Source organism: Plecotus auritus, assembly GCF_963455305.1.
Source record: "Plecotus auritus genome assembly, chromosome: 4".
NCBI classification, from domain to species: domain Eukaryota; kingdom Metazoa; phylum Chordata; class Mammalia; order Chiroptera; family Vespertilionidae; genus Plecotus; species Plecotus auritus.
In genome coordinates this window covers 106,878,778-106,902,265 of record NC_137775.1, presented here as the reverse complement: position 1 = coordinate 106,902,265, position 23,488 = coordinate 106,878,778, and the positions used below count along the sequence as shown (strand labels likewise).

The window sequence follows — 23,488 nt, the reverse complement described above, 5'->3', positions numbered from 1 at the left end:
CAGCCCTTTGCCGCTCCTTCTCCGTGAGCTTTCCTCTTTCCTTCTAGTTGTAGAATTTCCACTCAGCCAGCTTTCCTGTGGTTCTGGATGGTGTCCGTTCTCTCTTTTAGTTGTAGTTTTGAAATTGTTGTGCGGGGCAGCAGTTTAGGTGCTTACCTATGCCGCCATCTTGGTTTCTCCCCCTCTAATAACCTTTAAAAGTCATTTAAGGTCTTGAGGCAATCCTTTCGTATTTCTACCTTTTGGGGCCTAATACACTGATTTTTAAGTACAGTTCCTAGGTATTTGAAGATCATTTCCCACTGTATTTTTTCCCAGAGCAATCTCTAAGCCACATTTAGGGAGTTTCTTTTAAAAACTTTTACTTTCTTTTAAACAGAACCACCAACTTGGTTGCTTTTCAGAAAAACTAGTAGGAGAGAAACATGCTGGCCAATACTGCAATGCATACATCTCAAGTAAAAGTAACTTTCTTTTTCTTCATGGTGTCTCATTAATGGTGAGATTTAATGCCTGAATAATAACTTTTTACTTTACTTTGTAAATAGTAGTGGAAGAGATTTTAAAATTTCTCCTTTTTAAATTTACTTTTAAACAATATTCTTTGTGTACTTTGTTAGAACCAATTGCTTATATGTATTTAAATAGAACATAATTATTAATTTTTATTTGATAAAGCTTCCCATGTGATTTCGAGTATATTAGATGGGCCTAATTTAGTTTAAAAATATTTCTTTTAAGAGGAGAGAATAAATCCTTCCATCATTCCAGGGCCCTTGAAATGTCCCAAAGCTATCTCTAGGTTAAAGTCTTGAAATTTAACTTGGAAAGACTATCAAATATACATAACCCAAAGATTTTATTATACACATTTTATAATTATTTCTGAAAGACATCAACTAAATTCAAACTGGTCTTAGCATTAAAAATTTGGTTCAGATCACAGAATTAATCCTTATCCTCTAATTAGGCCAACAAAATACTATATCCTAGGTTGAAATTCCACCACACGCAATACACATAAGGACCACAATACGCTCCGAACCACCAATCTCTCCAGAGAAAACACAAGAACCATTCCTCTCAAAGATGAACCTCCACACTCCATGCACTGTGCCATCACAACCATACAATTCCTCCCAACCTAACCTGAACTCCAAACTCCCAGAAGCCTCAAACTCTAGCCGGCAAGCTAAACACCTAGCATTTCTCAGATTAGCAACATATCCACATCTCTAAGGATATATTTCAAACAAAACACAAGGCACATTCAATTAATAGATTCAATTCTATCCTCTAGATTCTTCACACGAGGCAAACTCAGACTGACATTTCAGTACCTTGCCATTTTAAAATACCTAGATATTGAACAATTTTTTGAATTTAGCAATGTTCCAAGGTCCTCAAGTTACCAAGGACTTTGAAAAATTATGTAGAGGCATGGCGAAAAAGCAAGGGGAGGAGGGAGCAGGCCTGTAGCTGCTTGAATGTAAAACTGCCACATTTTTCCTTAAAGATAACATACTGACTTTTAGTGGCTTTAATGTTAAAGTATTATTATTATTATTTTTATTTTATAAAAACAGGAGTGCCTGGGACCTGTGAGGCAATCTTGGAATGCGGTCCATTATTATTCAAGAACGACCCTTTATTATGGAAACACTAATCTTGCTGCCCAAATACAGCCTGTATATTTTCCTTGTATCATTTTTGCCATCTTTTAAAGAAAAACAGTCTTGGGTTTATTCTATAGCATCCATGAAGAGATAAGGGACTCCGTTCAAAGCCACCCGGAGGGGCACACCTTCTCTTAAGCTAGCCTTTTTCTCCCCATGGGTACAGAAATCCCAGACGTATCCCTAAATTGTGAGAAATGTCTCATCTATTCAAATTTCAAATGATGGACTGGGAAATAAAAACATGGCGAAAATGAGACTTTTAATAACACTCCCGAGAGTGGGCGTCCATTTTACAGGATCACCAAAAGACCTAGTAATTAATGGGCTGGGGCATTTTATTAGTTACTTCCCTTTGTCTAGGGATTTTTCCTAGAACCTGTGTCATCGGCCACGTGTATTGTTTATATTCTTTCACTCCATTCCCACATTCTGTTTGCTCTGGGGAAATTTAGTATTGGCCTGGCCACCTACTGTTTCTTTAAAATTACATTAAAGACATGCTTAATAGACTAACAACAAACAAATTAAACCAAACAACAAGCAGATAAAACAACAATCAAAAGACAAGTGCCCACAACATATAGATAGGACTTGATAAATTAGAGTTCTTTTCATGGATCTTTCAGATGTTTTTTATATTGCCTGGGACTTACAGGCAGAATGCAGCCTAGATCTCAGCCTGATGATCACAGATCTTATCATATTCTGCTCTCCATAGCATTGACTGGCGTCTAAAGTTATTTTTGCTAAAATCTGCCTGTCCCAAGGAGTCATATGGTAATTTTCAGACAAAGCATTAAAGAGTCCTTTTGTAAGATGACTGTTAGTCCCTTTTTCTCTAGATGTTGAGCCTTCCCACACTAGAGGCGGAGGATCCGGGGCCTTAGGTGTTACAGACTTTTGATGCTCAATACGAAGTGGGCATAATGCAGTTCAAACAAGAGCCCACCTAGTTAAAGATGACAAGGGCACTCATTTTTCTTGAGCCTGATTTAAGAGAGTACCTTTTGACACCTTAAGAAATTTAGGAATTTGCATTGTTTTAGAGATCCCTTTTCCCCATGTCTTACACCTAGCTATTAAGCTATTACTAAACTGCGCTCCTTACTTTACTTTTTGCTTTCTGCTCGTGCTTCACTGGAGCGTCCTTTCACCTTGCAATTGTAGTTCCCAGGTACTCAGGCCCCACATTGGGCACCACATGTGCCGCACCAGCACGGCCAAAGGTGAGTCTGAGGAGGGCCGGAGAAGGATTAAAGAAGACAGACAAGAGAATACAGCTGGGGTTTGGTGGATCTCCCATGCCTGGATGAGGACACAGAGAGACCCAGCCTGCAAGCCCAGGCTTTATTTTATAGTTAAAGCAAAACAAGGAGTGGTCAACATGGTTACAATGTCCTTGAGAGTTTCACCTTGTTTTGGCAGCACTTGCTGCACCTCCCACAGCCCATTAGCTACCTAGAAAAGAACTAGGGAGGACTATAAGATCCATCTTAATTATGCTAAGAGGGCTCTGCCCTTCAAGCTGGGACTTGTTTGTGGCCCTGCCACAGGTCAGTCCGAGGCTTGACCCTATAGCCGCTCCCTACAAACCAGGAAACACCTTCTCAGTAAAAGCTCACGGGCCAAACTAAGGTAGATTGAGAATAATTGTCCATTGTCAATGCACAATGAAGGGAATCACAACACAGACAGAAATTAAAAATATTAATTTTAACCAATTCACTGAGTTGTAACTGACATAAACTACATACTGAAAGTGTAAAATTTCATAAATTTTGATATAAGTACTCACCAGTGACAGCATCGCCATAATCAAGATAATGAACACACACACCTGTTTCCTCCTCCCACTTTATAATCACTGCCACCTGACACTCCCAGCCCTCCTCCTGGCAGCCACCACATCTGCACTAAGTTCAGAAAAGACAGCACAGTTTAGAATTTTATATTCACGGTGTGTGTAATATAGTCTTGTTGGGCTTCTGTCGCCTTGCACAGCTTTCTATGCTTTTCCAACACTGTGACATGTATCAGTCGATGGCCCCTCCATACAAATCCATGGAATACAGCTCTCACACTGCACCATTCACCTGCAAACTCTCCCTGGTCATTGCCAATGTGTGGCTCTTACCACAAAAGCTACTACAGGCTCCATGCCCAGGCCTCTATATGGACATATGCTTTCTTATCTTTGGGGTAAATATGTGGGCAGAAAGTGGCTGGATTGCATAGCAGGTGGATGTTTAACATTTTAAGAAACTCCTGAAAAAGTGGTTATGTAATTTTACATTCCCAGCAGCAGAGTTCAAATTTCACTCGCATTTTGCCAAAATATGGCGTGAGCAGTCACCTTGGTCTCTGCCCATTCTAGTGAGTGTATAGTGGTAGCTCATTAATGCGTCAATTGGCATTTCCCTAATAAGTAAGGCTATGACATCTCTTCGTAAACTTCTTTGCCACGTGCTTATAGTCTTTGGTGACGTCTCTTTGAATCTGCTGCCCACTGTTCCTGGGTTGTCTGTTCACCTGTTACGAGTGTGGCAAGTTCGTTATCTGCTCTGAACACAAGTCCTGGATCAGGGAAGTGAGCCACAGGCATTTTCTGCCAGAATGTGCATTGTCTTTACATCCTCTTAACAGTATTTCAAAAACAAAATTTCTTTGTCTTTATAAAGTCCAGTTTATTAAGTCTTTTTTTTGCTTTAAAGGGTACCATATTTTTCCATGTATAAGACACCCCCCCATGCATAAGACGCCCCCCACTTTTCAACCCAAAATTAAGAAATTGGTATTTTAAATATTTTGCTGGTTTTCCTCTTAAGGCCTTCTTCTTTTTTGGCATCTTAAGGAGTTGTTCTTCCTGTTTTCTCCATTGTCTGATCATACACTCAGTGGGAGAAGGTCCAAATTGTCTCTCTGCAGCTCTATTTCCATCTCTTTTGCATAGCTGATTTGAATTTTACAGAGTAAGACAATCACTTACCGGAATTTATTTTTTTATTTCTGACATCTTTATGGGCTCAGAACACTCGGTCCCTGTTGCATCTGCACACTCTCCACCTCCACCTCCAATTACAGCATCAGCTGACGTCAGTAACAATAAGGCTCATGATTGGAGGAAGCCTGTTTGACAAGGTATGGGCAGCTATGCACCTGCGCGGCTCCCTCCTTGGCTGACTTCCATGTATAAGATGCCCCTCGCTTTTCAGTCTAACAATTTTAGAAAAAAATAGCATCTTATACACGGAAAAATACAGTAATTTCCACCCAAGAAACTACAGCCTGGTCCAGTGCCACAGGCTTCCTCCTAAGGTTCCCTACATGGGCTCCCGCTTTAGGATTTACATACAGGTCTATAATCCTCTTGAACTGCATTTTGTAGATGATCTGGTACAGATTAAAGTTCATCATTTTTGTGCATGATTATCCAGTTGTTCTGACACCATTTGTGACAAATAACCCTTTTCCACCAAATCAGCTTGCACCTTTGTTGAAAGTGAATTGACAATGTATGTGTGGATACTTTCCTAGACTCTATATTCAACTGAGCTCAGCTATTTGTCTATCTTTATGCTGACACCACGTGGTCTCAATTATTGCAGCTTTAAAAGAGTCTTTGAGTCAAGTACTAAGACCTCCAGTTGTTTTGTCAATTCTAAGTTTTTTAAACTCCCTTATGAATCTTAGATAAGCCTGTCAATTTCTACAAAAAAAAGGTCTGCTGAGATTCTGAGTAGGATTGTGTTGAATCTACAGATCAATCTGGGGAGGACAGACATTGGAAGTGTACTGTCCTCTAACCCATGAACATAGTATATCTCCCCATTTAGTGTGGTGCTCTTTAATATTTCTCAGTGTGTTCACAGTTTATATCATGCAGGTCCACACACCCGAAAGCTATTTCATATTTTTTATGCCATTGTACTTAACTGGCATTGGTTTTTAAGTCAACTTCCAATTTTTCATTGCTAGCATACAGAAATGCAGTTGAGTTTTGTATACTAATCTTGTATCCTGCAACCTTGCAAAATTCAATTATTGGTTCTAATAGCTTTTTAAAAATAAACCCCATCAGAATTTCTATATAGACATATCACCTATTAACAGTTTTCCTTTTGAACCTGAATGTTCTTTATTTTTTAAAACTCACCATAATGATGTTGGGTAGTAGTGGTGAGGGACATCCTCGACCTGTTTCTGATCCCAGGGGAGAAGCATTCAGTCTTTCACTATTAAGTACAATGTTACCTGTAGGATTTTCCTATATGCTCTTTATTAGAATGAGGAAATCCCTTTTCATGCCCAGTTAGCTGACAGATTTTATCAGGAATGAATGCTGAATTTTGTCAGATGATGTTTCTACATAAACAGGGATGAACATATGTCTTCTTTAGTATGTGAATATGATAAATTACACTCTGATTTTTTCAAAAGTTATGATCTATTCTCCTTTTTAAATATTGTTATACTTGATTTGCTATTATGTTTAGAATTTAGGAATCTATGTTCCTAAGGGATATTGGTCTATAGTTTTCATGTAATGTCTGTCTGGTTTTGGCATCAGGCTAATACTGGCCTCAATGAGTTACAAAGTGTCCCCTCATTTTCTTTTTCTTCCTTTTTTTAAGTTTATCTTTATAATTGAAAGTAATACAGATGTACCCATATATTCCCCATTGACCCCTTCTAGCCGGACCCCCACTCCAGGCCTTCACTATACTATTGACTGTGTGCAAGGGTTATGTATATCCTATCTAATAAAAGAGTAATATGCAAATTAACCATCACTCCGCTACACCCACAAGCCACACCCACCAATCAGAAGCGAGTATGCAAATTAACCCCAACCAAGATGGCTGCAGCACGGAGCAAGTAGGAGGCTTGGGTTTCCCCGGCAATGGAGGAAGCCAAGCTTTCTGCACACCCTGGCGGGCCCAGTCCTCCATTCAAGGCTACAAAGTTTCAATTATAAAAGATAAATAAATCCCCAACAAAAATGGTGGCAGCCACAGAGCTGGAGAGAGCAGGAGGCTTGGGTTTCCCTGGCAATGGAGGAAGCCAAGCTTTCCACCTGCCCTTGCCGGCCTAGGCCTCCACTCAAGGCTACAAAGTTTCAATGATAGAAGATACATAAACCCAAACAGAAATGGCGGCAGCCACGGAGCTGGAAAGTGCAGGAGGCTAGGGTTGCCCCCGGTGATGGAGGAAGCCAAGCTTTCTGCACACCCTGGCCGGCCCAGGCCTCCGCTTAAGGCTACAAAGTTTCAATTATATATGATAAATAAATCCCAACAAAAATGGCAGCAGCCACAGAGCGAGCAGGAGGCTTGGCTTTGCTCCAGCCTACAAAGTTTCAATTATAGAAGATAAATAAATCCCAGATACCAGGGCCTCTGCTTGGGTCGCTGGGGGGTATGGCCAGCCTGCACACCACCACAGGACCCTCGCCCAGGCTGCCCCACGCCCCAAGGGAACCCCCACCCTGATCTGGGACAGCCTTCAGGGCAAACCAGCTGGCCCCCACCCGTGCACCAGGCCTCTATCCTATCTAATAAAAGAGTAATATGCAGATTGACCATCACTCCAACACACAAGATGGCTGCCCCCATGTGGTCAAAGATCCTGCCCCCATGTGGACACAAGATGGCCACCACAAGATGGTCAGCAGGGGAGGGCAGTTGGGAGGGAACAGGCCTGCAAGGGAGGGCAGTTGTGGGCGATCAGGCCAGCAGGGGAGGGCAGTTGGGAGGGACCAGGCCTGCAAGGGAGGGCAGTTGGGGGCGATCAAGCCTGCTGGGGAGGGCAGTTAGGCGTGACCAAGCCGGCAGAGGAGTGAAGTTGGGGGCGACCAGGCCTGCAGGGGAGGGCAGTGGGGGGGGACCCACGCCTGCAGGGGAGAGCAGTTGGGAGGGACCAGGCCTGCAGAGGAGGGCAGTTAGGGGCAAACAGGCTGGCAGGGGAGCAGCTACACATCAATCAGGCTGGCAGGGGAGTGGTTAGGGGGTGATCAGGCTGGCAGGCAGAAGCGGTTAGAGGCAATCAGGAAGGCAGTCAGGTGAGCAGTTGGGAGCCAGCAGTCCTGGATTGTGAGAGGGATGTCCGACTGCCCGTTTAGGCCCGATCCCACCGGGATCGGGCCTAAACGGACAGTCGGACATGCCTCGAGGGGTCCCAGATTGGAGAGGGTGCAGGCTGGGCTGAGGGACACCCTCCTCCCCCGTGCACGAATTTCGTGCACCGGGCCTCTAGTGTTCCAGATAAAGGGCCAGTAAAACTAACAGAGGAGAGAAAGAACCATTGGGGACGCTGGTAGAAATGGGCCAAATACGGGCTGTATAAAGTGACATCCCAAGTTGAAGCTAAACTTGGCCAATATTTCATAGAGATCAGAAGATTAACACTGTGATGTGCTGAATAAATTAATTTACTGACAAATAAATATGAGTTTAAATGCCAAATTAATATAAGATTTTAACAATCAGTAGTCGGACATCCCTCAAGGGGTCCCAGATTGGAGAGGGTGCAGGCTGGGCTGAGGGACACTCCGCACCGTGCATGAATTTTGTGCACTGGGCCTCTAGTCTATACTAATAAAAGGGTAATATGCTACTTAGGGAGGACATCTTCCGGACCTTGATCCAGACAAAGTCACAGTGGCTGCAAGGCCCGGGGCTCACAGCAGCCGTGGGCCCCGGTGGCTGCGAGGCCCGGGGCTCAGGCCTCGCAGCTGCCGCAGCCAGCATGGCAGCAGCAGTGGGGTGATGGGGGCAGTGCCTTCCCCTGATTAGCCCGGTAGCCTCCCACTGGTAGCGGGCCTAAGCCATCAGTAGGACATCCCCTGAGGGCTCCTGGACTGTAAGCGGGGGCATACCAGGCTGAGTGACACCCCTCAGTGCATGACTTTCATGCAACGGGCCTCTAGTATGCATTTAAGATCTTTGGTTAATTTCTGAAAAGTTCAATGTAGAACTGGAATTATTTCTTCCTTAAATATTTGGTAGGGCTGACAGTGAAGCCCTCTTGTCCTAGAGTTTTATTTATGAAAATATTTGTAGCATTTCCACAATGTCTGAAAGGAATTCGGTTATTCTGCTGTTCAAGGAATTTTTTCATTTCTCTAAATTGTTGGATTTACTGGAATAACAATGTTTATAATATGCACTAATTATCCTTTTAATAGCTGTAGGATGTGTAGTGATGTCACCCTCTTTTGTTCCTGATATTGATCATTGGCGTTTTCTCTTTTATTATTTTCGTTTTTCAATGATATTGATCTTCTATTTTCTATATTTTCTGTTTTCTATCTCACTGATTTCTCCACTTGTCTTTTTTAATATCCCATCTTCTTCCTTTGGGATTCACTTGCTCTCCTTTTTGTAGTTTCTTAAGGTGGAAACTGTAAGAACTAATTTGGGCCCTTTTTCTTTTCTAAAAAATGCATTTCAGTGCTGTAAACATTTTGAAATTATTTCTTTCCATTTTTAATCAGTTCAAAGTACTTTCAAATTTCCTTTTTTACTTCTTCTTTGACCTATGCGCTATTGGGAAGTATGATAATTAGTTACCAAAGACTTGAGGCACTTTCCAGATATGCTGTGTCACTGGTTTCCATTTGATCTCAGCATTGTCAGAGAACATATCTTAAATCCTTCTAAAGTATGGAGACTTATTTATGCCATTGGGTGTGGCTGTCTTAATAAATGCTCCAAGTGTACCTGAGAGGAATGTGTTCTATTACTGTTGGGCAGGAAGTGCTAATAAATGTAAATTAGGTCAAATTGGTTAGGAGTGTTATTCAAGTCTTCTATTTCCTTAAGTTTTCCTTTCTACTTGTTCTGTCAATTATTGAAAAGGGGATATAGGTATATCTGAATATAGGTGTGATGTTGACTGTTAACTCATTCATTTCTGTAATTTTGCTTCACATATTTAATATTTATTAGGTAGATAAATGTTTACCATGTTCTTTTGATGAATGAACCCCTTCATCATTATGAAATGATCTTCTTTATTCCTTACTCTTTTCTGCTAATAATATACCTACCCTGGCTTTCTTTTTGCTCGCATTAGGAGGGTATACCTTTTTCTCCTATTGTTGTTAACCTATTTGTGTCTTTCTAATTCAAGTGGTTTCTTGTAGGCAGCATCTACTTGTGTCTTCCTTTTTATCAATCTGTCCATCTCTGCCTTCTAACTGGGGCATTCAGACCAATGATGTGGTCAGGTTCAAGGCTATCAGCTTGCTCTGTTTTCTATCCATCCACTGTCTGTCTTCCCTTCTCCTTCCTTTTCTGTGTTCCTTTGTACTAGCTCTTTGCTATGACTCCACATTGTTTCCTTTATTTGCTTTCTGACTTCACCTCCTTGCTGAGCTGTTTCAGGGACTGGGGGGTTATCGTGCACACCTCTAACTCCACACACTGTGCCTCCCATAGTATCACTTCATGGGCAGCACAGACCTATACCAGTGTATTTCCATTTCCTTCTTCCCGCCTCTGTGCTGCTGTGGTTACATGTTTTATTTGTACATGTTATACAACTCACAATACACTGTTACTCTTTTTTATTTCAACAATCAATCTTCTTTTAATAAGATAAATGACAAAGGAAAACGTCTATGTTCACCAACAAACGGCATGCTGGTGCAGGGCAGCGACTCCTCTCTCCTCCCTCTGTGCTACTGCAGCACTGCTTCCTGGAGTACAGTTTGCTTCTGTATTTCTGACACTGCCTTTATTTTGCCTTTGTCTTGGAAAAATATTCTCACTGGATTTAGGTTGGCAGGTTTAGGATGGGCTGGCTTTCTTCCCCACAAGAAAAATGCCAATTCTTATCCTTGCTCCTCTGCACTTACATGTCCTTTTCTCTGAATGCTTCCAAGATTCTCTTTATCACTGGTCCTGGCCGATTTCATGGCCTGGCATAGTTTCTTGCACACAGGGCTTTCTTGCACATTGGGCTGGCTGAGCTTCTTGGATCAGTGGGTTTACAGGTTTCACCTATCTTGAAATTTTTCTGCCATTAATTTTTCAAAACTGTTTCAGAACCCTCCTTCCTTCAGGAGCATTGTATCACTGAAGCCCTAGTCAGTTTCTTCTGTCAGTTTTTCCTCTGGGTGTTTCTCTTTTCCACAGTTTTCTATGGTTATATTTCTGTATTTGTTCATATTTGTGTGCACACATACACCCACACCTTAACACACCAAAACCTCTTTTTAAAACACACCCCACATCAATAAAACATTTAATGTAGGGTACTGTGTACTATATGTCCTCCAACAGAACAAGGCACTCACACTGCTGTGACTGAACGACCTTCCGCATCCTGACAGCACTATCTGTCTGTCTGTCTGACCAGTTGGTTTGCAGCCATCCGCTCTGTGGGCCCTGCCTCCTCCTGTATAAACAGGCTGTACCCTAACTCGCTGGGCTCTCGTGAAGAACACAGAGAAACGATGCACTACTGAGTTAAACACTTTCAGCGTCTCAGCCCGCCCTGTCTCAACACAGCGAGTGGCCAAAACACTGAAAAGTTCTAATGCCTACCAGCATTTAGATCAGATCAAGACAAGCAAGTGATGCCAGTTACAACTAAAATTAGCACCCAACCCTTTCCCTAAAGAAGTGTTATCATTAATTACAGCAAAAAGACTTATCAATAAAAACCTAATGCACATGACATTAACAAATATAAAAACAATGACAAAAATTGGCATAGAAAATAAAATGCAAAGAAAGACACCAAACTATTAACAATGTGAACAAAGTAAAATTATCAATGATTTTTTTTCTTCCTGCTCTTCTACATATTCTGTTTTCTTTAAAGCGCAAAAACCCTTAAAAATCATGAAACCTATATTTAAACCCCGTTGTGAAACTCAAAATTCTCCATATCCCTATGTCACAGGGCAGAGGGCAGCAGAGCTGACCGGAGCTGGGTATGCCTGGGACCCTCGGCACACCGCCTACGCAATTCACTGGTCTCCCCGGTGCACAGCTCGAATGTTACTTGAGTGAGGTCGCACATTAGCTCATGGCAGGGAGCTCCAACAACTGCTCCCAACAAGGTGCAACCAGGAATGCAAACCCTTGATGCTTAGAGTCCACGCTGCTCTGTAACTGGTGGTGAGGGGGTTTCATTTAGTTTTTGCAATTTGAAATAATCAACTGTCATGCATAGCACAAAAGGAGGCTCTTTATTGTTAGTGATCTATAAATATATAGGTGTCCAGAATTTACCTTTCTGATCATACATGCCACTTTCATGCCGTGAAAACTACAAATTCAAATTCTTCTCTGGAAGTCAAAAGTTAAGATATAAAACTCTGCCTGGGGCAAAGGCTCACACAGCAGTAAAAGCACCTCCTCTGACCAGCCAGCGCACGGAAAACAAAGCAGTTATGAACGGCGACACAAAGACATCTGCTCCCGTGGATGTTAACAAGCAGAGTGTCCGCTGGACCAGGGAGAAAGACCATCGATGAGTACGGTCTGAACACCAATTGGTTTAGCCTGTCAGGAAATTGGGTGCCTTCTTTTACCTGTGGAACTTTAAATATACATTATATAGAATTTAAATGTTATTTCCCCCCACCTGTTCTTTCTCTGGAGACTCAACATGACTGCTGGCTCTCGGAAGGGATATAATCTAGATCAAGCGTGTCAAAATCGTAGCCTAGGCATGCGGCTCGCCAGCTTGTGAGTTTGACATGCTTGATCTAGACCCTCCCTGTGCCGCCCAGCCCACATCTCAACGCACTGGTCAGTGATCATACATACACAGTAGGCCATGCATGGTCATGCAGAAACTCCTATCACCCAATGACCTCGCAGCCATCATATCGTCGCAACACGTCACATAACTCTCCCCCAGTCGTATCCCCGTGCAGCAATACAATCATGTACAGTGCATAGTACTTGGTAATAATAAACAACTACGGTACCACTTCATGTATGTTCTATACTTTTAATGTTATTTTAGGATGCACTCTTTCTACATGTAAATAGAAAGTCTGCTGTAAAACAGCTGTGTTAAGCCTGTGGCAGCCTCACACATCTCATGTTTATCTGATCGTGTCTCCTAATGGCATCATTTCTCTCAGGCCTGCTCCAATCTCGCATCGTTTGCACAGTGATAGGCTGACAGGCGGGTAGCCAGGAGCACTGTGCCGTGCCATGTGCAGTGGGCTGTACCATCTAGGTTTGTGCAGAAGCATGCTATTATGTTCACACAACAACAAAAACGCCTAAGGACGTACTTTTCAGAACATATCCCAGCCGTTAAGCTGTGCGTGACTGCATTTATTTTTGAAAGAAATATTCACTTAACACTAAGAATTTGAGAGTTGATGGTTTTATCCTACCTAATCATCCACATAAAAAGCTTTATCAGCCGAAACCGGTTTGGCTCAGTGGATAGAGCGTCGGCCTGCGGACTGAAGGGTCCCGGGTTCGATTCCGGTCAAGGGCATGTACCTTGGTTGCAGACACATCCCCAGTGGGAGGTGTGCAGGAGGCAGCTGATCGATGTTTCTCTCTCATTGATGTTTCTAGCTCTCTATCCCTCTCCCTTCCTCTCTGTAAAATATCAATAAAATATATTTAAAAAAAAAAAAAGCTTTATCAAAGTCCCAATAATTAATGCAAAAAATTAAGTTTATTAACAAGAGTAAATAAATGTGAATGTTTTAGACTTAACTTATGCTAACTTAATTATCAATTTCACAACATATCGAAAGCTAAAGTTACTGTGAGAAGATCTAATATACAGAAAAATAATAGATCTATCATACATTCCCAAGTAGTAATTATATTCTTAACAATTGTCTAAAATTGAGTAAGTTCCCAGCATCTTACAAACATACGTCAGATATATACACATAATGTTCCTAAGAATAGCCTATAATTTGATAAAGCATTGCTAAATTAAAAATTAGGGCTAATAAACATAACATGCTACCACTGCCTTTATTTTATTATATGTCAACTTGTAGATAAAAAGAAATATTAGTCAAATTTCCCCACTTCACAAAGTTAAAATTACATGCTCCAATACAGTAGTAGAATCTTAAAAATTCAGAATCCTCATAGTTTGTCTAAATCAGTATCAATGACAACCTTTTTGAAAGACAGCCAATGCCTATCCCTGAAAGAAGTATCTGAATTTAAACAAAGATTATTTAATAATCCCCAAATACTTAGTTTAAAGCCAAACTAAACCACATCTGACAGAATGCCAGATCACCACAGAATGTGTTAACTTCTAGCTCCATCTGCTGGAGTCACAGAGTAGTTCAAAAGACAATATACAACACTGTGAGGCACATAAGCTCCCACCTTTCATCACATGAAAAACTCAACAAATTTAAACAAGAAAATGAATCCGAGTTCAGCCTTTGTCAATAATTTCCAAAAATGACAAAACTAAGTTAAAACCAGTATTTCAGTGGAATTGTCAAAAAGGGACTAAGATAATTTTTTAAATTCTACCAAGAAAGCACAAGCTTTAAAAGACAAGTTTATGTTTGAAGAGTCAGTATTGTGAGACTTCAGAACTAGAATAGCTTCTGTTTATTTGCTTAGAAAACAACAAATAAAGAATAATTTTAGCAATGAGCTGTGATATTTTTTATATTAATACTAGGGGCCCAGTGCACCAATTCGTGCACCCCAAAAGGAACTGTGGGTGGCAGGCTGCGGTGGGCACAGGGGCAGGTCTCGGGCCCATCCTCTGTGCCCCCACCTGGGCCCCGGTCCCGTCTGCTGGAATCCCCGCTCCCAGCGCTGGCCCCACTCTCACCTGCTGACGGCGTGGAGCGACTGGGGCCAGCGCCAGCAGCAGGTATGAGCGGGGCCAGTACCGGCAGCAGGTGCGAACGGCAGCTGCTGCCCTGATTGCCCCTCAGGAGCAGGGAGAGGTGGAGAAGCTCTCAGGGGCTATCGACGCTGGCAGCAGCCGCTCGACCCATTGACAGTGCCAAGCATTTGGGGCCACTGCCGACAGCAGGTGTGAGCGCTGGGTGGGACTGTGGTGCACGGGAGCAAAGAATTTTCAGTAACCGCCAGAGGCTCATCCCAATAACAGAGGGCTGGCAACTGAGTACGCGGCTGGCTTTTTAAAGCCAGAGGGAGACACAAGCTCCAGACGGCTCTGAACTCCAGTTCCAGGTGAGACTCTGGGGACCCAGACTCACACGGGAAGAAACTGGACTGTCTGGCAGCGGGCGAAACTCAAGGGTGGCTTTCTCTCAGAGGTGCTTGTAGCGATTACCAAGGGACACTGAGACCCAGGGGTCTCTTAGGGCAGGGCTGACGGGAAACCATTGCTGTTTGTTCCACCCTGAGATCCCGCCCCATGAAGCCATTGCTGTTTGCTCCGCCCTGAGACTCCACCCCATCCAAGCTGAGCACAGAGGCTTTTGCATATGAATGGCCTGGTCCTTTGAATTCCAAACTTACCTAACAAACTGCAGCTAAGTCAGTGAGACCCAGAACATCCAAAAGAAGGCCCAAGGCCCCACAGCAGCTTGCATTGCTTCACAGCTGGGCCTCATCTGGGCACCTCCAAAACCCAAAGAAGGGGAATCTGCAGATCTCTCCATAGCTCCTGCTGGGTGGCCTCTGGCAGAGGCTAAATTAGCACCTCCTTGGAGATCCAAGAGCCAGTGTACCCAGGGGTCAGAGTGGGAAACATCCAGATTACAACTCCTCAGATCCATAAGGGACACACTCAGGAGGCAGACTCAGTGAGCACCAAAGCCCCACTGAAGCAAGTCTTGTCTCATAAGGGTGTCTCCAGCATGAAGTTCTCCCATCGTAGACACAGCTGATCCTCACAGCCAACTGGCCTGGAGGTCAATTCCTCCCAGTGATACCAACAACAATCAAGGCTTAACTACAACAAGACTGTGCACACAGCCCACAAAGGGGTGCACCAAGACTGTCCACCTCAGGTAACTGGGGAGGCTGAGCCACTGGGCCCTATAGGACACCTAGCACACAAACCCACTCTATCAACTCAGGGAAGCAACCAAAATGCGGAGACAAAGAAACAGGTCACAAATGAAAGAAATGGAGGAAAGCAAACAACTGGATATAGAGTTCAAAACCACGGTTATAAGGTTTTGCAAGAATTTTCTAAAAAAGGCCGATAAATTTAGTGAGACCCTCAAGGATATGAAAAAGGACCAACTAGAAATTAAGCATACACTGACTGAAATTAAAAATAATATACAGAGACCCAACAGCAGACTAGAAAATCGCAAGAATCAAGTCAAAGATTTGAAATACAGAGAAGCAAAAAACACCCAACCGGAAAAGCAAAAAGAAAAAAGAATCCAAAAATATGAAGATAGTGTAAGGAGCCTCTGGGACAACTTCAAGAGTACCAACATCCAAATTATGGGGTGCCAGAAGAGAGAGAGCAAGATACTGAAAACCTATTTGAAGAAATAATGACAGAAAACTTCCCCCACCTGGTGAAAGAAATAGACTTACAAGTCCAGGAAGCGCACAGAACCTCAAACAAAAGGAATCCAAAGAGGATCACACCAAGACACATCATAATTAAAATGCCAAGAGCAAAAGACAAAGAGAGAATATTAAAAGCAGCAAGAGAAAAACAGTTACCTACAAGGGAGCACTCATACGATTGTCAGCTGATTTCTCAACAGAAACTATGCAAGCCAGAAGGGAGTGGCAAGAAATATTCAAAGTGATGAATAGCAAGGACGTACAACCAAGATTACTCTACCCAGCAAAGCTATCATTCAGAATTGAAGGTCAGATAAAGAGCTTCACAGACAAGAAAATGCTAAAGGAGTTCATCACTGCCAAACCAGTATTATATGAAATGCTGAAGGAAGAAAAAGAAAAAGGTAAAGATAAAAATTATGAACAACAAATACATATCTATCAACAAGTGAATATAAAAATCAAGTGAATTAAAAATCTGATGAACAGAATAAACTGGTGAATATAATAGAATCAGGGGCATAGAAAGGGAGTGGACTAAAAATTCTTGGGGGTAAAGGGGTGTGGGGGTGTGGGAAGAGACTGGACTAAAATCATACACCTATGGATGAGGACAGTGGGCAGGGGGCGGGAGTAAGGGCAGAGGGTGGGGTGGTAACTGGGTGGAGGGGAGCTATGGGGGAAAAAAGAAGAACAATTATAATAATCTGAATAAAGATTTATTTTTTTTAAAAATAATGTGCCTGAGCTTACACCCTTACATCATAATGAGAAAGACAACCAATACGAAAAAATCACTTCCAAGGTTAAGGCCTCTTGCACCCAATATAGGGCATGTGTTGGTAGCTCTTACTTTGTCAATAAACAGAACAAAGAAATAGCCCTGATTTAGAGTAAACGAAGGTCATTAGTACAGCATGCCATTTCTAAGAGTAAAACTGAAAACAAAGGTAAATTCACTGTCAAACTCATCAGCCCAGCCTTAGACACCTCACTACCGGTGAAAACCCCGGAGCCCAGCACTCAGGAAGGCAAGCACATGGCACACACAGTCTCACAGAAAAGCGGCCCAGAGGGAAGCACGCCCATCTTCTCCAAACATGTTGGACAACACACACAAGAACCACCTGTGGATTATCTGTTACCAAGGTGTTTGTTCATCACGAATAGCTCTGTCATCTAAAGACAACTCCAGGAACCGCAGCCATGGCCTTCCAGGCTGCGTCCTGCCTCTCAGAGTAACAGGTGACTTTTCAGACTTACTTTCTGTGTCTATTTCAGTAAACACCTTATTTTCCTTATTTGAGTTTTTCAATTGCTAACTAATTGAAAAATAGACTAATTTTTTTATTCACTTAATAATTAGTCCTAACCTCACTAATTCATCTGGTCCTCAGAGTGTCAACGACTCCACTGTTTCCCGTTTCAAGCATGACAGTGACCACAAGGCCAGATTAAAACATGCAGCCCTGACCAGTTTGGCGCAGTGGATAGAGCATCGGCCTGCGGACTGAAGGGTCCCAGGTTCGATTCTGATCAAGGGCATGTACCTTGGTTGCAGGCACATCCCCTGTAGGGAGTGTGCAGGAGGTAGCTGATCAATGTTTCTCTCTCATCGATGTTTCTAACTCTCTATCCCTCTCCCTTCCTCTCTGTAAAAAAATCAATAAAATATTTTTTAAAATATGCAATTAGAATGAATTTTAAAATTCTTACATCAAAAAACAACTTACGCAATATTAAAGGACAATTGGGAGGAAAATGTTTGCAATTAACCTGATAGACAACTAATTACTTAAAATAAAAACACTGTAAAAATAGGCAAAGAACACAGGTAGGCAATTTACTGAAAAATATGATCTATACCTGTGCTTTGTAAATGTCCACCTGCACTAGTAACTAAGGAAATATAAATTTAAAGAGAAAATTTTCCTCTATTGAATTGGTAGGTTTGTTTTCACTAACAACCAAACTTGGTAAAGACACGCTCTGGGAACAGAGACGCTTGCATACTGGCCAGGATGAAGCCGCCTGCAAAACTCGTACAGTTTTTTCTGAAGAATAAAGGGGAAATTTCTTTTTAAAAACTTGTAACGTATGCTTATCTGGAAAGTGAACTGCATAAATTTAAGGGCAAATATTTACTTATAAAGATGACAACTGTAGCTCTCTAATTAAAAACCTGGAAGAGCCATGAACATAATGGCTCTAAGTGACACGCAGCCTGGACGGGAAGGGCACAAAGCAGCAGCGAGCACAGCAGGCGCCCTCCGTCAGTGGCATGCTCAAATCCACAGCTGAGAGCTGCAGGACACAGTGTCCACAGGACTTCCCACTGTACAGGACTGTGAAGAAGAGTGATTTTCTTCCCTATAAATGTTGTTTTCCAAATTTTCTAAAGCAAACATGTATTTCTTTAAACACACACAAAGGAGTAAGAGAAAAGGTATATGTATAAACTCCAGATGAATTAAATAGTTAAATGCAAACAAAACCATTTTTTAAATTTTTTTAATCCTCACCGAGGATATGTTTATTGATGAGAGAGAGAGAGAGAGAGAGAGAGAGAAACATCAATGTGAGAGAGAAATATCAATCAATTGCCTCCTGTACACACCCCAATTGGGAATCAAACCCACAACCCTTTTGCTGTACAGGACAACACTCCAACCAAGAAAAAGGAAGTATTTGTCACATCTTAGGAAGGGAAGGGATCTTCTAAACACAAAAACCATTAGAGAATCCAAAGGAAGAAAAAGACTGTACAACATAAAAATGTAAAACTTATATAAATCAAAAAAACAAATACAATTCAAAAGCAAAATATCTAGAAAAACATATCTATAAAAATCGGATAAAAAGCTGTGTTTGACACATAAAGAGATCACATAGTTTAATATAGAAAAAAAGGAGGAGCAAGGGACTATGAAACATATAAAGTATACACATTAGACCTTTTGAGATATACAGTATATTACAAATTAAAATGCCCTACCTCACTAAAAATTTCTAGAAAATGGCAGAGCTAAGATTGGAATGCAGATCTTTTTGGCTTCAAAGTAATATACCATGTTGCCTATGATAACTCATTATTCTTTTTAAAACCACATCAACTTTAAAGGAGTTTCCCCTTCTACCACACATTTTGAAATGGCTAGAGAAACTAACAGCAAATAAATACAATGGAAACTATGGCTCCTTTTCCAGGTCGTCAATGGAGGTTGAGTTCTTCTGGCATGTTCAGATAAAACCAAAATTCTCTTGCTAAATATTTAAATTCAAATGTACTTATCAGAATCCTGGTCAGTATTAAAACTACTCCTTGAGTAAATAAAACAGAGAAGCCTTTCATAACTAACAGGAAAAGGGAGGTGAATAAAATCTGGTTTTCTGATTTTATTAAGGACTCAAGTGATTTATTAAAGATGCAAATTATGAAGAAACTACGAAAAGGAAAACCTAAAAATACAGTGCAGTACTAAATTAAAACATTAATTGTGATTAAGCCAGACATACTAACCATGGATTAGGGAGCCATTGAGCCACTGAATATAGTAGTTGTGTGGAAAGGAAAGTAGGATTTCGTTGCTGATGATGGAGAAGGGTAAGAGCAGCACAGCCCCAGCGGACACTGCGAGTGTGAACGTGCACAGAAACAACCTAGAAGAGAAGAGAGGCGTGTCACCAGCCATCGGGGAAGCAGGGAATGCGGCCGTCATTCAAAACGAATAAAAATTCTGAAATTTTTATCTAAAAAAAATTATGGGAGAATTTCATGAAATCTATGCAACTGGAAGACAAATGACATATGCATGAGCCTAGGAGTTAAGCTAGATCAACTCTAGAACGCCTCACTCTGCAGGGATTGGGGGATCTAACGAGGAGGCCCCAGAGGACACATGTGCCGAAGGCAGAGGGCCTCACACACTCAGAGAATGAACTGTAGACTCTCTCCTCCTTTAAATGTGAGTGTTCATTTCACATTGCATTTAATTAATAGCTTTGGCAATCTATGCTGAAAGCAAGGCAACAACTATTTTAGGTGAAAAAATACGTGTGAACACAGTATGAAAAGCTCGTATTTCAGGGGAAAGCTTACAAAGCCACTGGTCTGCTACCCCTTAAAATGGGTAAAGTAAAAATAAATTGTACTAATAAACAGTAAGGATCATTAAACAGTATTTAAAACACTATTTTGTCATTTTTAAAAATAAGGTATCTCTAATATGTACTAATTTAGAAAGGTGTCTAAAACAAGTCAGGAACACAAATTGAAGGAAAGACAAATGATAAATAGAAAGCATGCCCCTCCCCGCAAAAAAGCACATATATACACACAGAAAAATAGAGGTAGAAACACTAGCACAGCACATATCGAAGCCCGGGAGGCGGGGGAAGGGGATGGTTTTCAAGGGGCTCTCACTCTCAATCCCACATCTGCAACGTTTAAATTTTTACAGCTATTTTTAAAGATTATTTTAAATAGCAAAAAAACAGGAGTCTAACCAACATTAGAGAGGGAAACTTAATTTAATAGTCATCCCATTAAAGAAAACATAGGAAGAATGTGAAAATGTAAGGAAAACCATCACACTAAATGCTCCAAATCCACATCTGATGGAGTAACTTTGCAGCAATGCCACCTTGTGGTGGCCCACAGAAGTGTTTCCTGCTTAAGAGCCTACCCACCAGGAACCTGTTCAGTGTCACTGATGGATTTTACATGAGACCACGTGACGCACACCAAAGCACAATCCAAACCAGGCCCAGGAGACGTCCTTGAAGGCTCTGCTAACAGGACGTGTTTCCTGGTCAGAGCAGGAGCACAAGCCCTCATCTGGGCCACTGCCCACTGCAGCAGTGACGGCGAGTGGCCTTGAACGAGGGCCGTCCGTCTTGTCCTCTAGCCAGTGAGGAAGTGTCCTATTGGCTTCCATCACCTTCCTCCAAAGCTGGAAGTGAAATCAACCCTCAGCCCGTCACACCAGGTGCTGCACAGCCACCGAGGCTTTTCCACACCCCTCTCCGCCACCACAGTCCCACAATCAGTCATCTAACCCCCTTGTGCCCCACACGTGAGTGGGTTCTGTGGCTCCGGGCCAAGGCCACTGCCGGCTCTGTCCCCAGGGTCGCCCTATACATCCCTCAGCATTTCCCTTCCCCCACTCTTGGCTCCCACGACACTCGGACCACAGACCCAGCAATAAAGGCCAGCCACAATTTCCAAATCAAAGCCCAGACCTGTCAAAGCTTCTGCGGGCAAACAAATGGAGTATTTGAAGTCAAAGAGCCCCAGGAAACCCTGATCACACAGGCACCGCGACTGGACCACAGCTCTTTCACCAAGACTGCAGCCCACTGCATTTCCAGTGCTGGGGTTGGCCCTGGAGACACAAAAAAGACCACAGCATCCTCCCTAAATGCCCTGGGGAGCTAGGAGGAGAGCTGCCCCTGAGAAGCTGATGGGGACCCGCTGGTGTGGCTCAGTGGTTGAGCATCAACCTATGAGCCAGGAAGTCATGGTTCGATTCCCGGCCAGGACACAGGCCCAGGTTGCGGGCTTGATCCCCAGTGTCAGGTGATCAATGATTCTCTCTCATCATTAATGTTTCTATCTCTCCCTCTCCCTTCCTCTGAAATCAATTTTTATAATATTTTTTTTTTAAAAAGCTGATGGGGAGGAGGTAGGTGCTGGCACGGGGTCCCTAAGGTGAGGCCCTGCCACGTGGCCAGAGTGGTAGCTGCTTACGGAACTGCAGGAAAGTGCCCTCTGAAGTGATGGATAGTTTCAGAAACACCCCTTCTGCACAGAAGGGCTCTGTGGACAGAAACACAGTGCCTGTGTGGGGCGAGAGGGCCACGAACCACTCCTGGTTTTTAGCCTGAGGATGTGGACAGTCGCGCTGATCAGCCGTGATGGAGGCAGCTGCAGCGGAGGAACAAGGAGTTCAGCTTGGACACTTGCAGGCGCCATGTCCACGAGATGAATGTCACAACAATCTCTGAACTTCTCACGGCAGGCCCTCCGATGGCCTTGACTCTCTGCCTGCCCCATACTGGTCACATCCTCTCATCACTGGTCAAGGTGGTGTCTGCCAGGACTCTCCAATTGAAAGTTACTCCTCCCTTTCATCATAAGCACTGTGTGGGAAGCTAAGGAAACCAAGAGCATGTCCTGTTCCTGGTCAAACAACGTATCCCTTTGGTGACAGCCATGGGCACTCAGGCTCCTATTGCTTCTGTGCAGGATCCATTACACCCATTACTGTGATGAGCAGACTCTCCCTGGTTTGGCGAGAAAGCCCTTGAAGGCCTGAGTCTTTGACATGCGCCCTCATCCTTTGGCACATCCCTGCGCCCCCCAGGACAAGGTACACGAAAGCCCTGCAGCCAGTGCTTCCCAGGGCCCTGTTCCTGTCCTGAAAGCTGTACTCAGAGGCACTCGCTGCTCTTGGGTGCTGCGCTCCCAGGCTCAGTCGCAGGCCAACCCGGGGTGCACTGGCGCTGTGTGTAGATACACGCACCCACACTCACATCTGCAGTGACACAGCAACTCTCTGTACTGAAAACCGTGAGTCCACAGTGATACCGCCAACTCCACTGCGACAACTCAATGTTCCCTTTCGTTGTCTCCCTCTCCCCAACTGGGACTGATTCCCATCATCTCTAATAGACTGACCCCACATCTGCGATCAGTCTCCCATCACACTGACACCCATCCTATGCAGAGGTGCCTGCTGCTCAGGTGACCCCCCCATTTTGGACCTTCCTGCCCTATGCCCTCCCCACCTGAGCTGTCACACCCGTGCCAGGCCATGCCTCGAGGGCTCTGCCATCCTGCACATACACCCTCCCTACATGCCAGGATCCCCGTCTACAGGGACTTTTCCTCCCTGCTCTCAAACCCTAAGCCCACTCTGGCCACCCTCCAGGGTGAGACACATGCGAGGCCCTCTCCTCACAGGCTGTTTCTGTTCGCCAGTTAGGCACACATTTTATATCGACCACTTCTATTCAAATCCAGTAACGAGCAGGGAGTTGCTGTCAGCAAGTGTAATTCTGGTTGGGGAGGGCAGAGGGAGTTAATCTGGGGGCACAAGGAGACAGAAGGAGGGCAGAATGAAGGCCCTGAGGAGCAAACGAGAGCGTGAAGGTAGGCTCTAGAGCAAGGTGGGAGGCACAGGAGGGGTTCTGTGCTGGCAGCGCTGGAGTCACCCTGAGCCCTCTCTGTGCAGGTGGCTGGCGGGCACCACACTGCAGGACTCTCAGAACACTGACCACGTCCATGTTTCCTGCTCAGGCTCAGCCTCTCCTGTTTCACCCTCTTCAGTGCCC

General features: G+C 43.3%; 1 protein-coding gene across 3 annotated transcripts in view; it reads right to left on the bottom strand.

The window, feature by feature from the left end:
• Window positions 1-23,488, bottom strand: part of LMBR1 (limb development membrane protein 1) — a 127,870-nt gene that overhangs the window by 84,209 nt on the left and 20,173 nt on the right. For 2 of the 3 annotated variants that reach the window (XM_080667098.1, XM_080667099.1), the window contains exon 4: window positions 19,674-19,813. The exons of the other annotated variant lie outside the window; for it this stretch is intronic. In XM_080667098.1, the coding sequence (XP_080523224.1) occupies window positions 19,674-19,813 (140 nt within the window). The remainder of the gene's footprint in view (window positions 1-19,673; window positions 19,814-23,488) is intronic. 3 annotated transcript variants of the gene reach the window in all.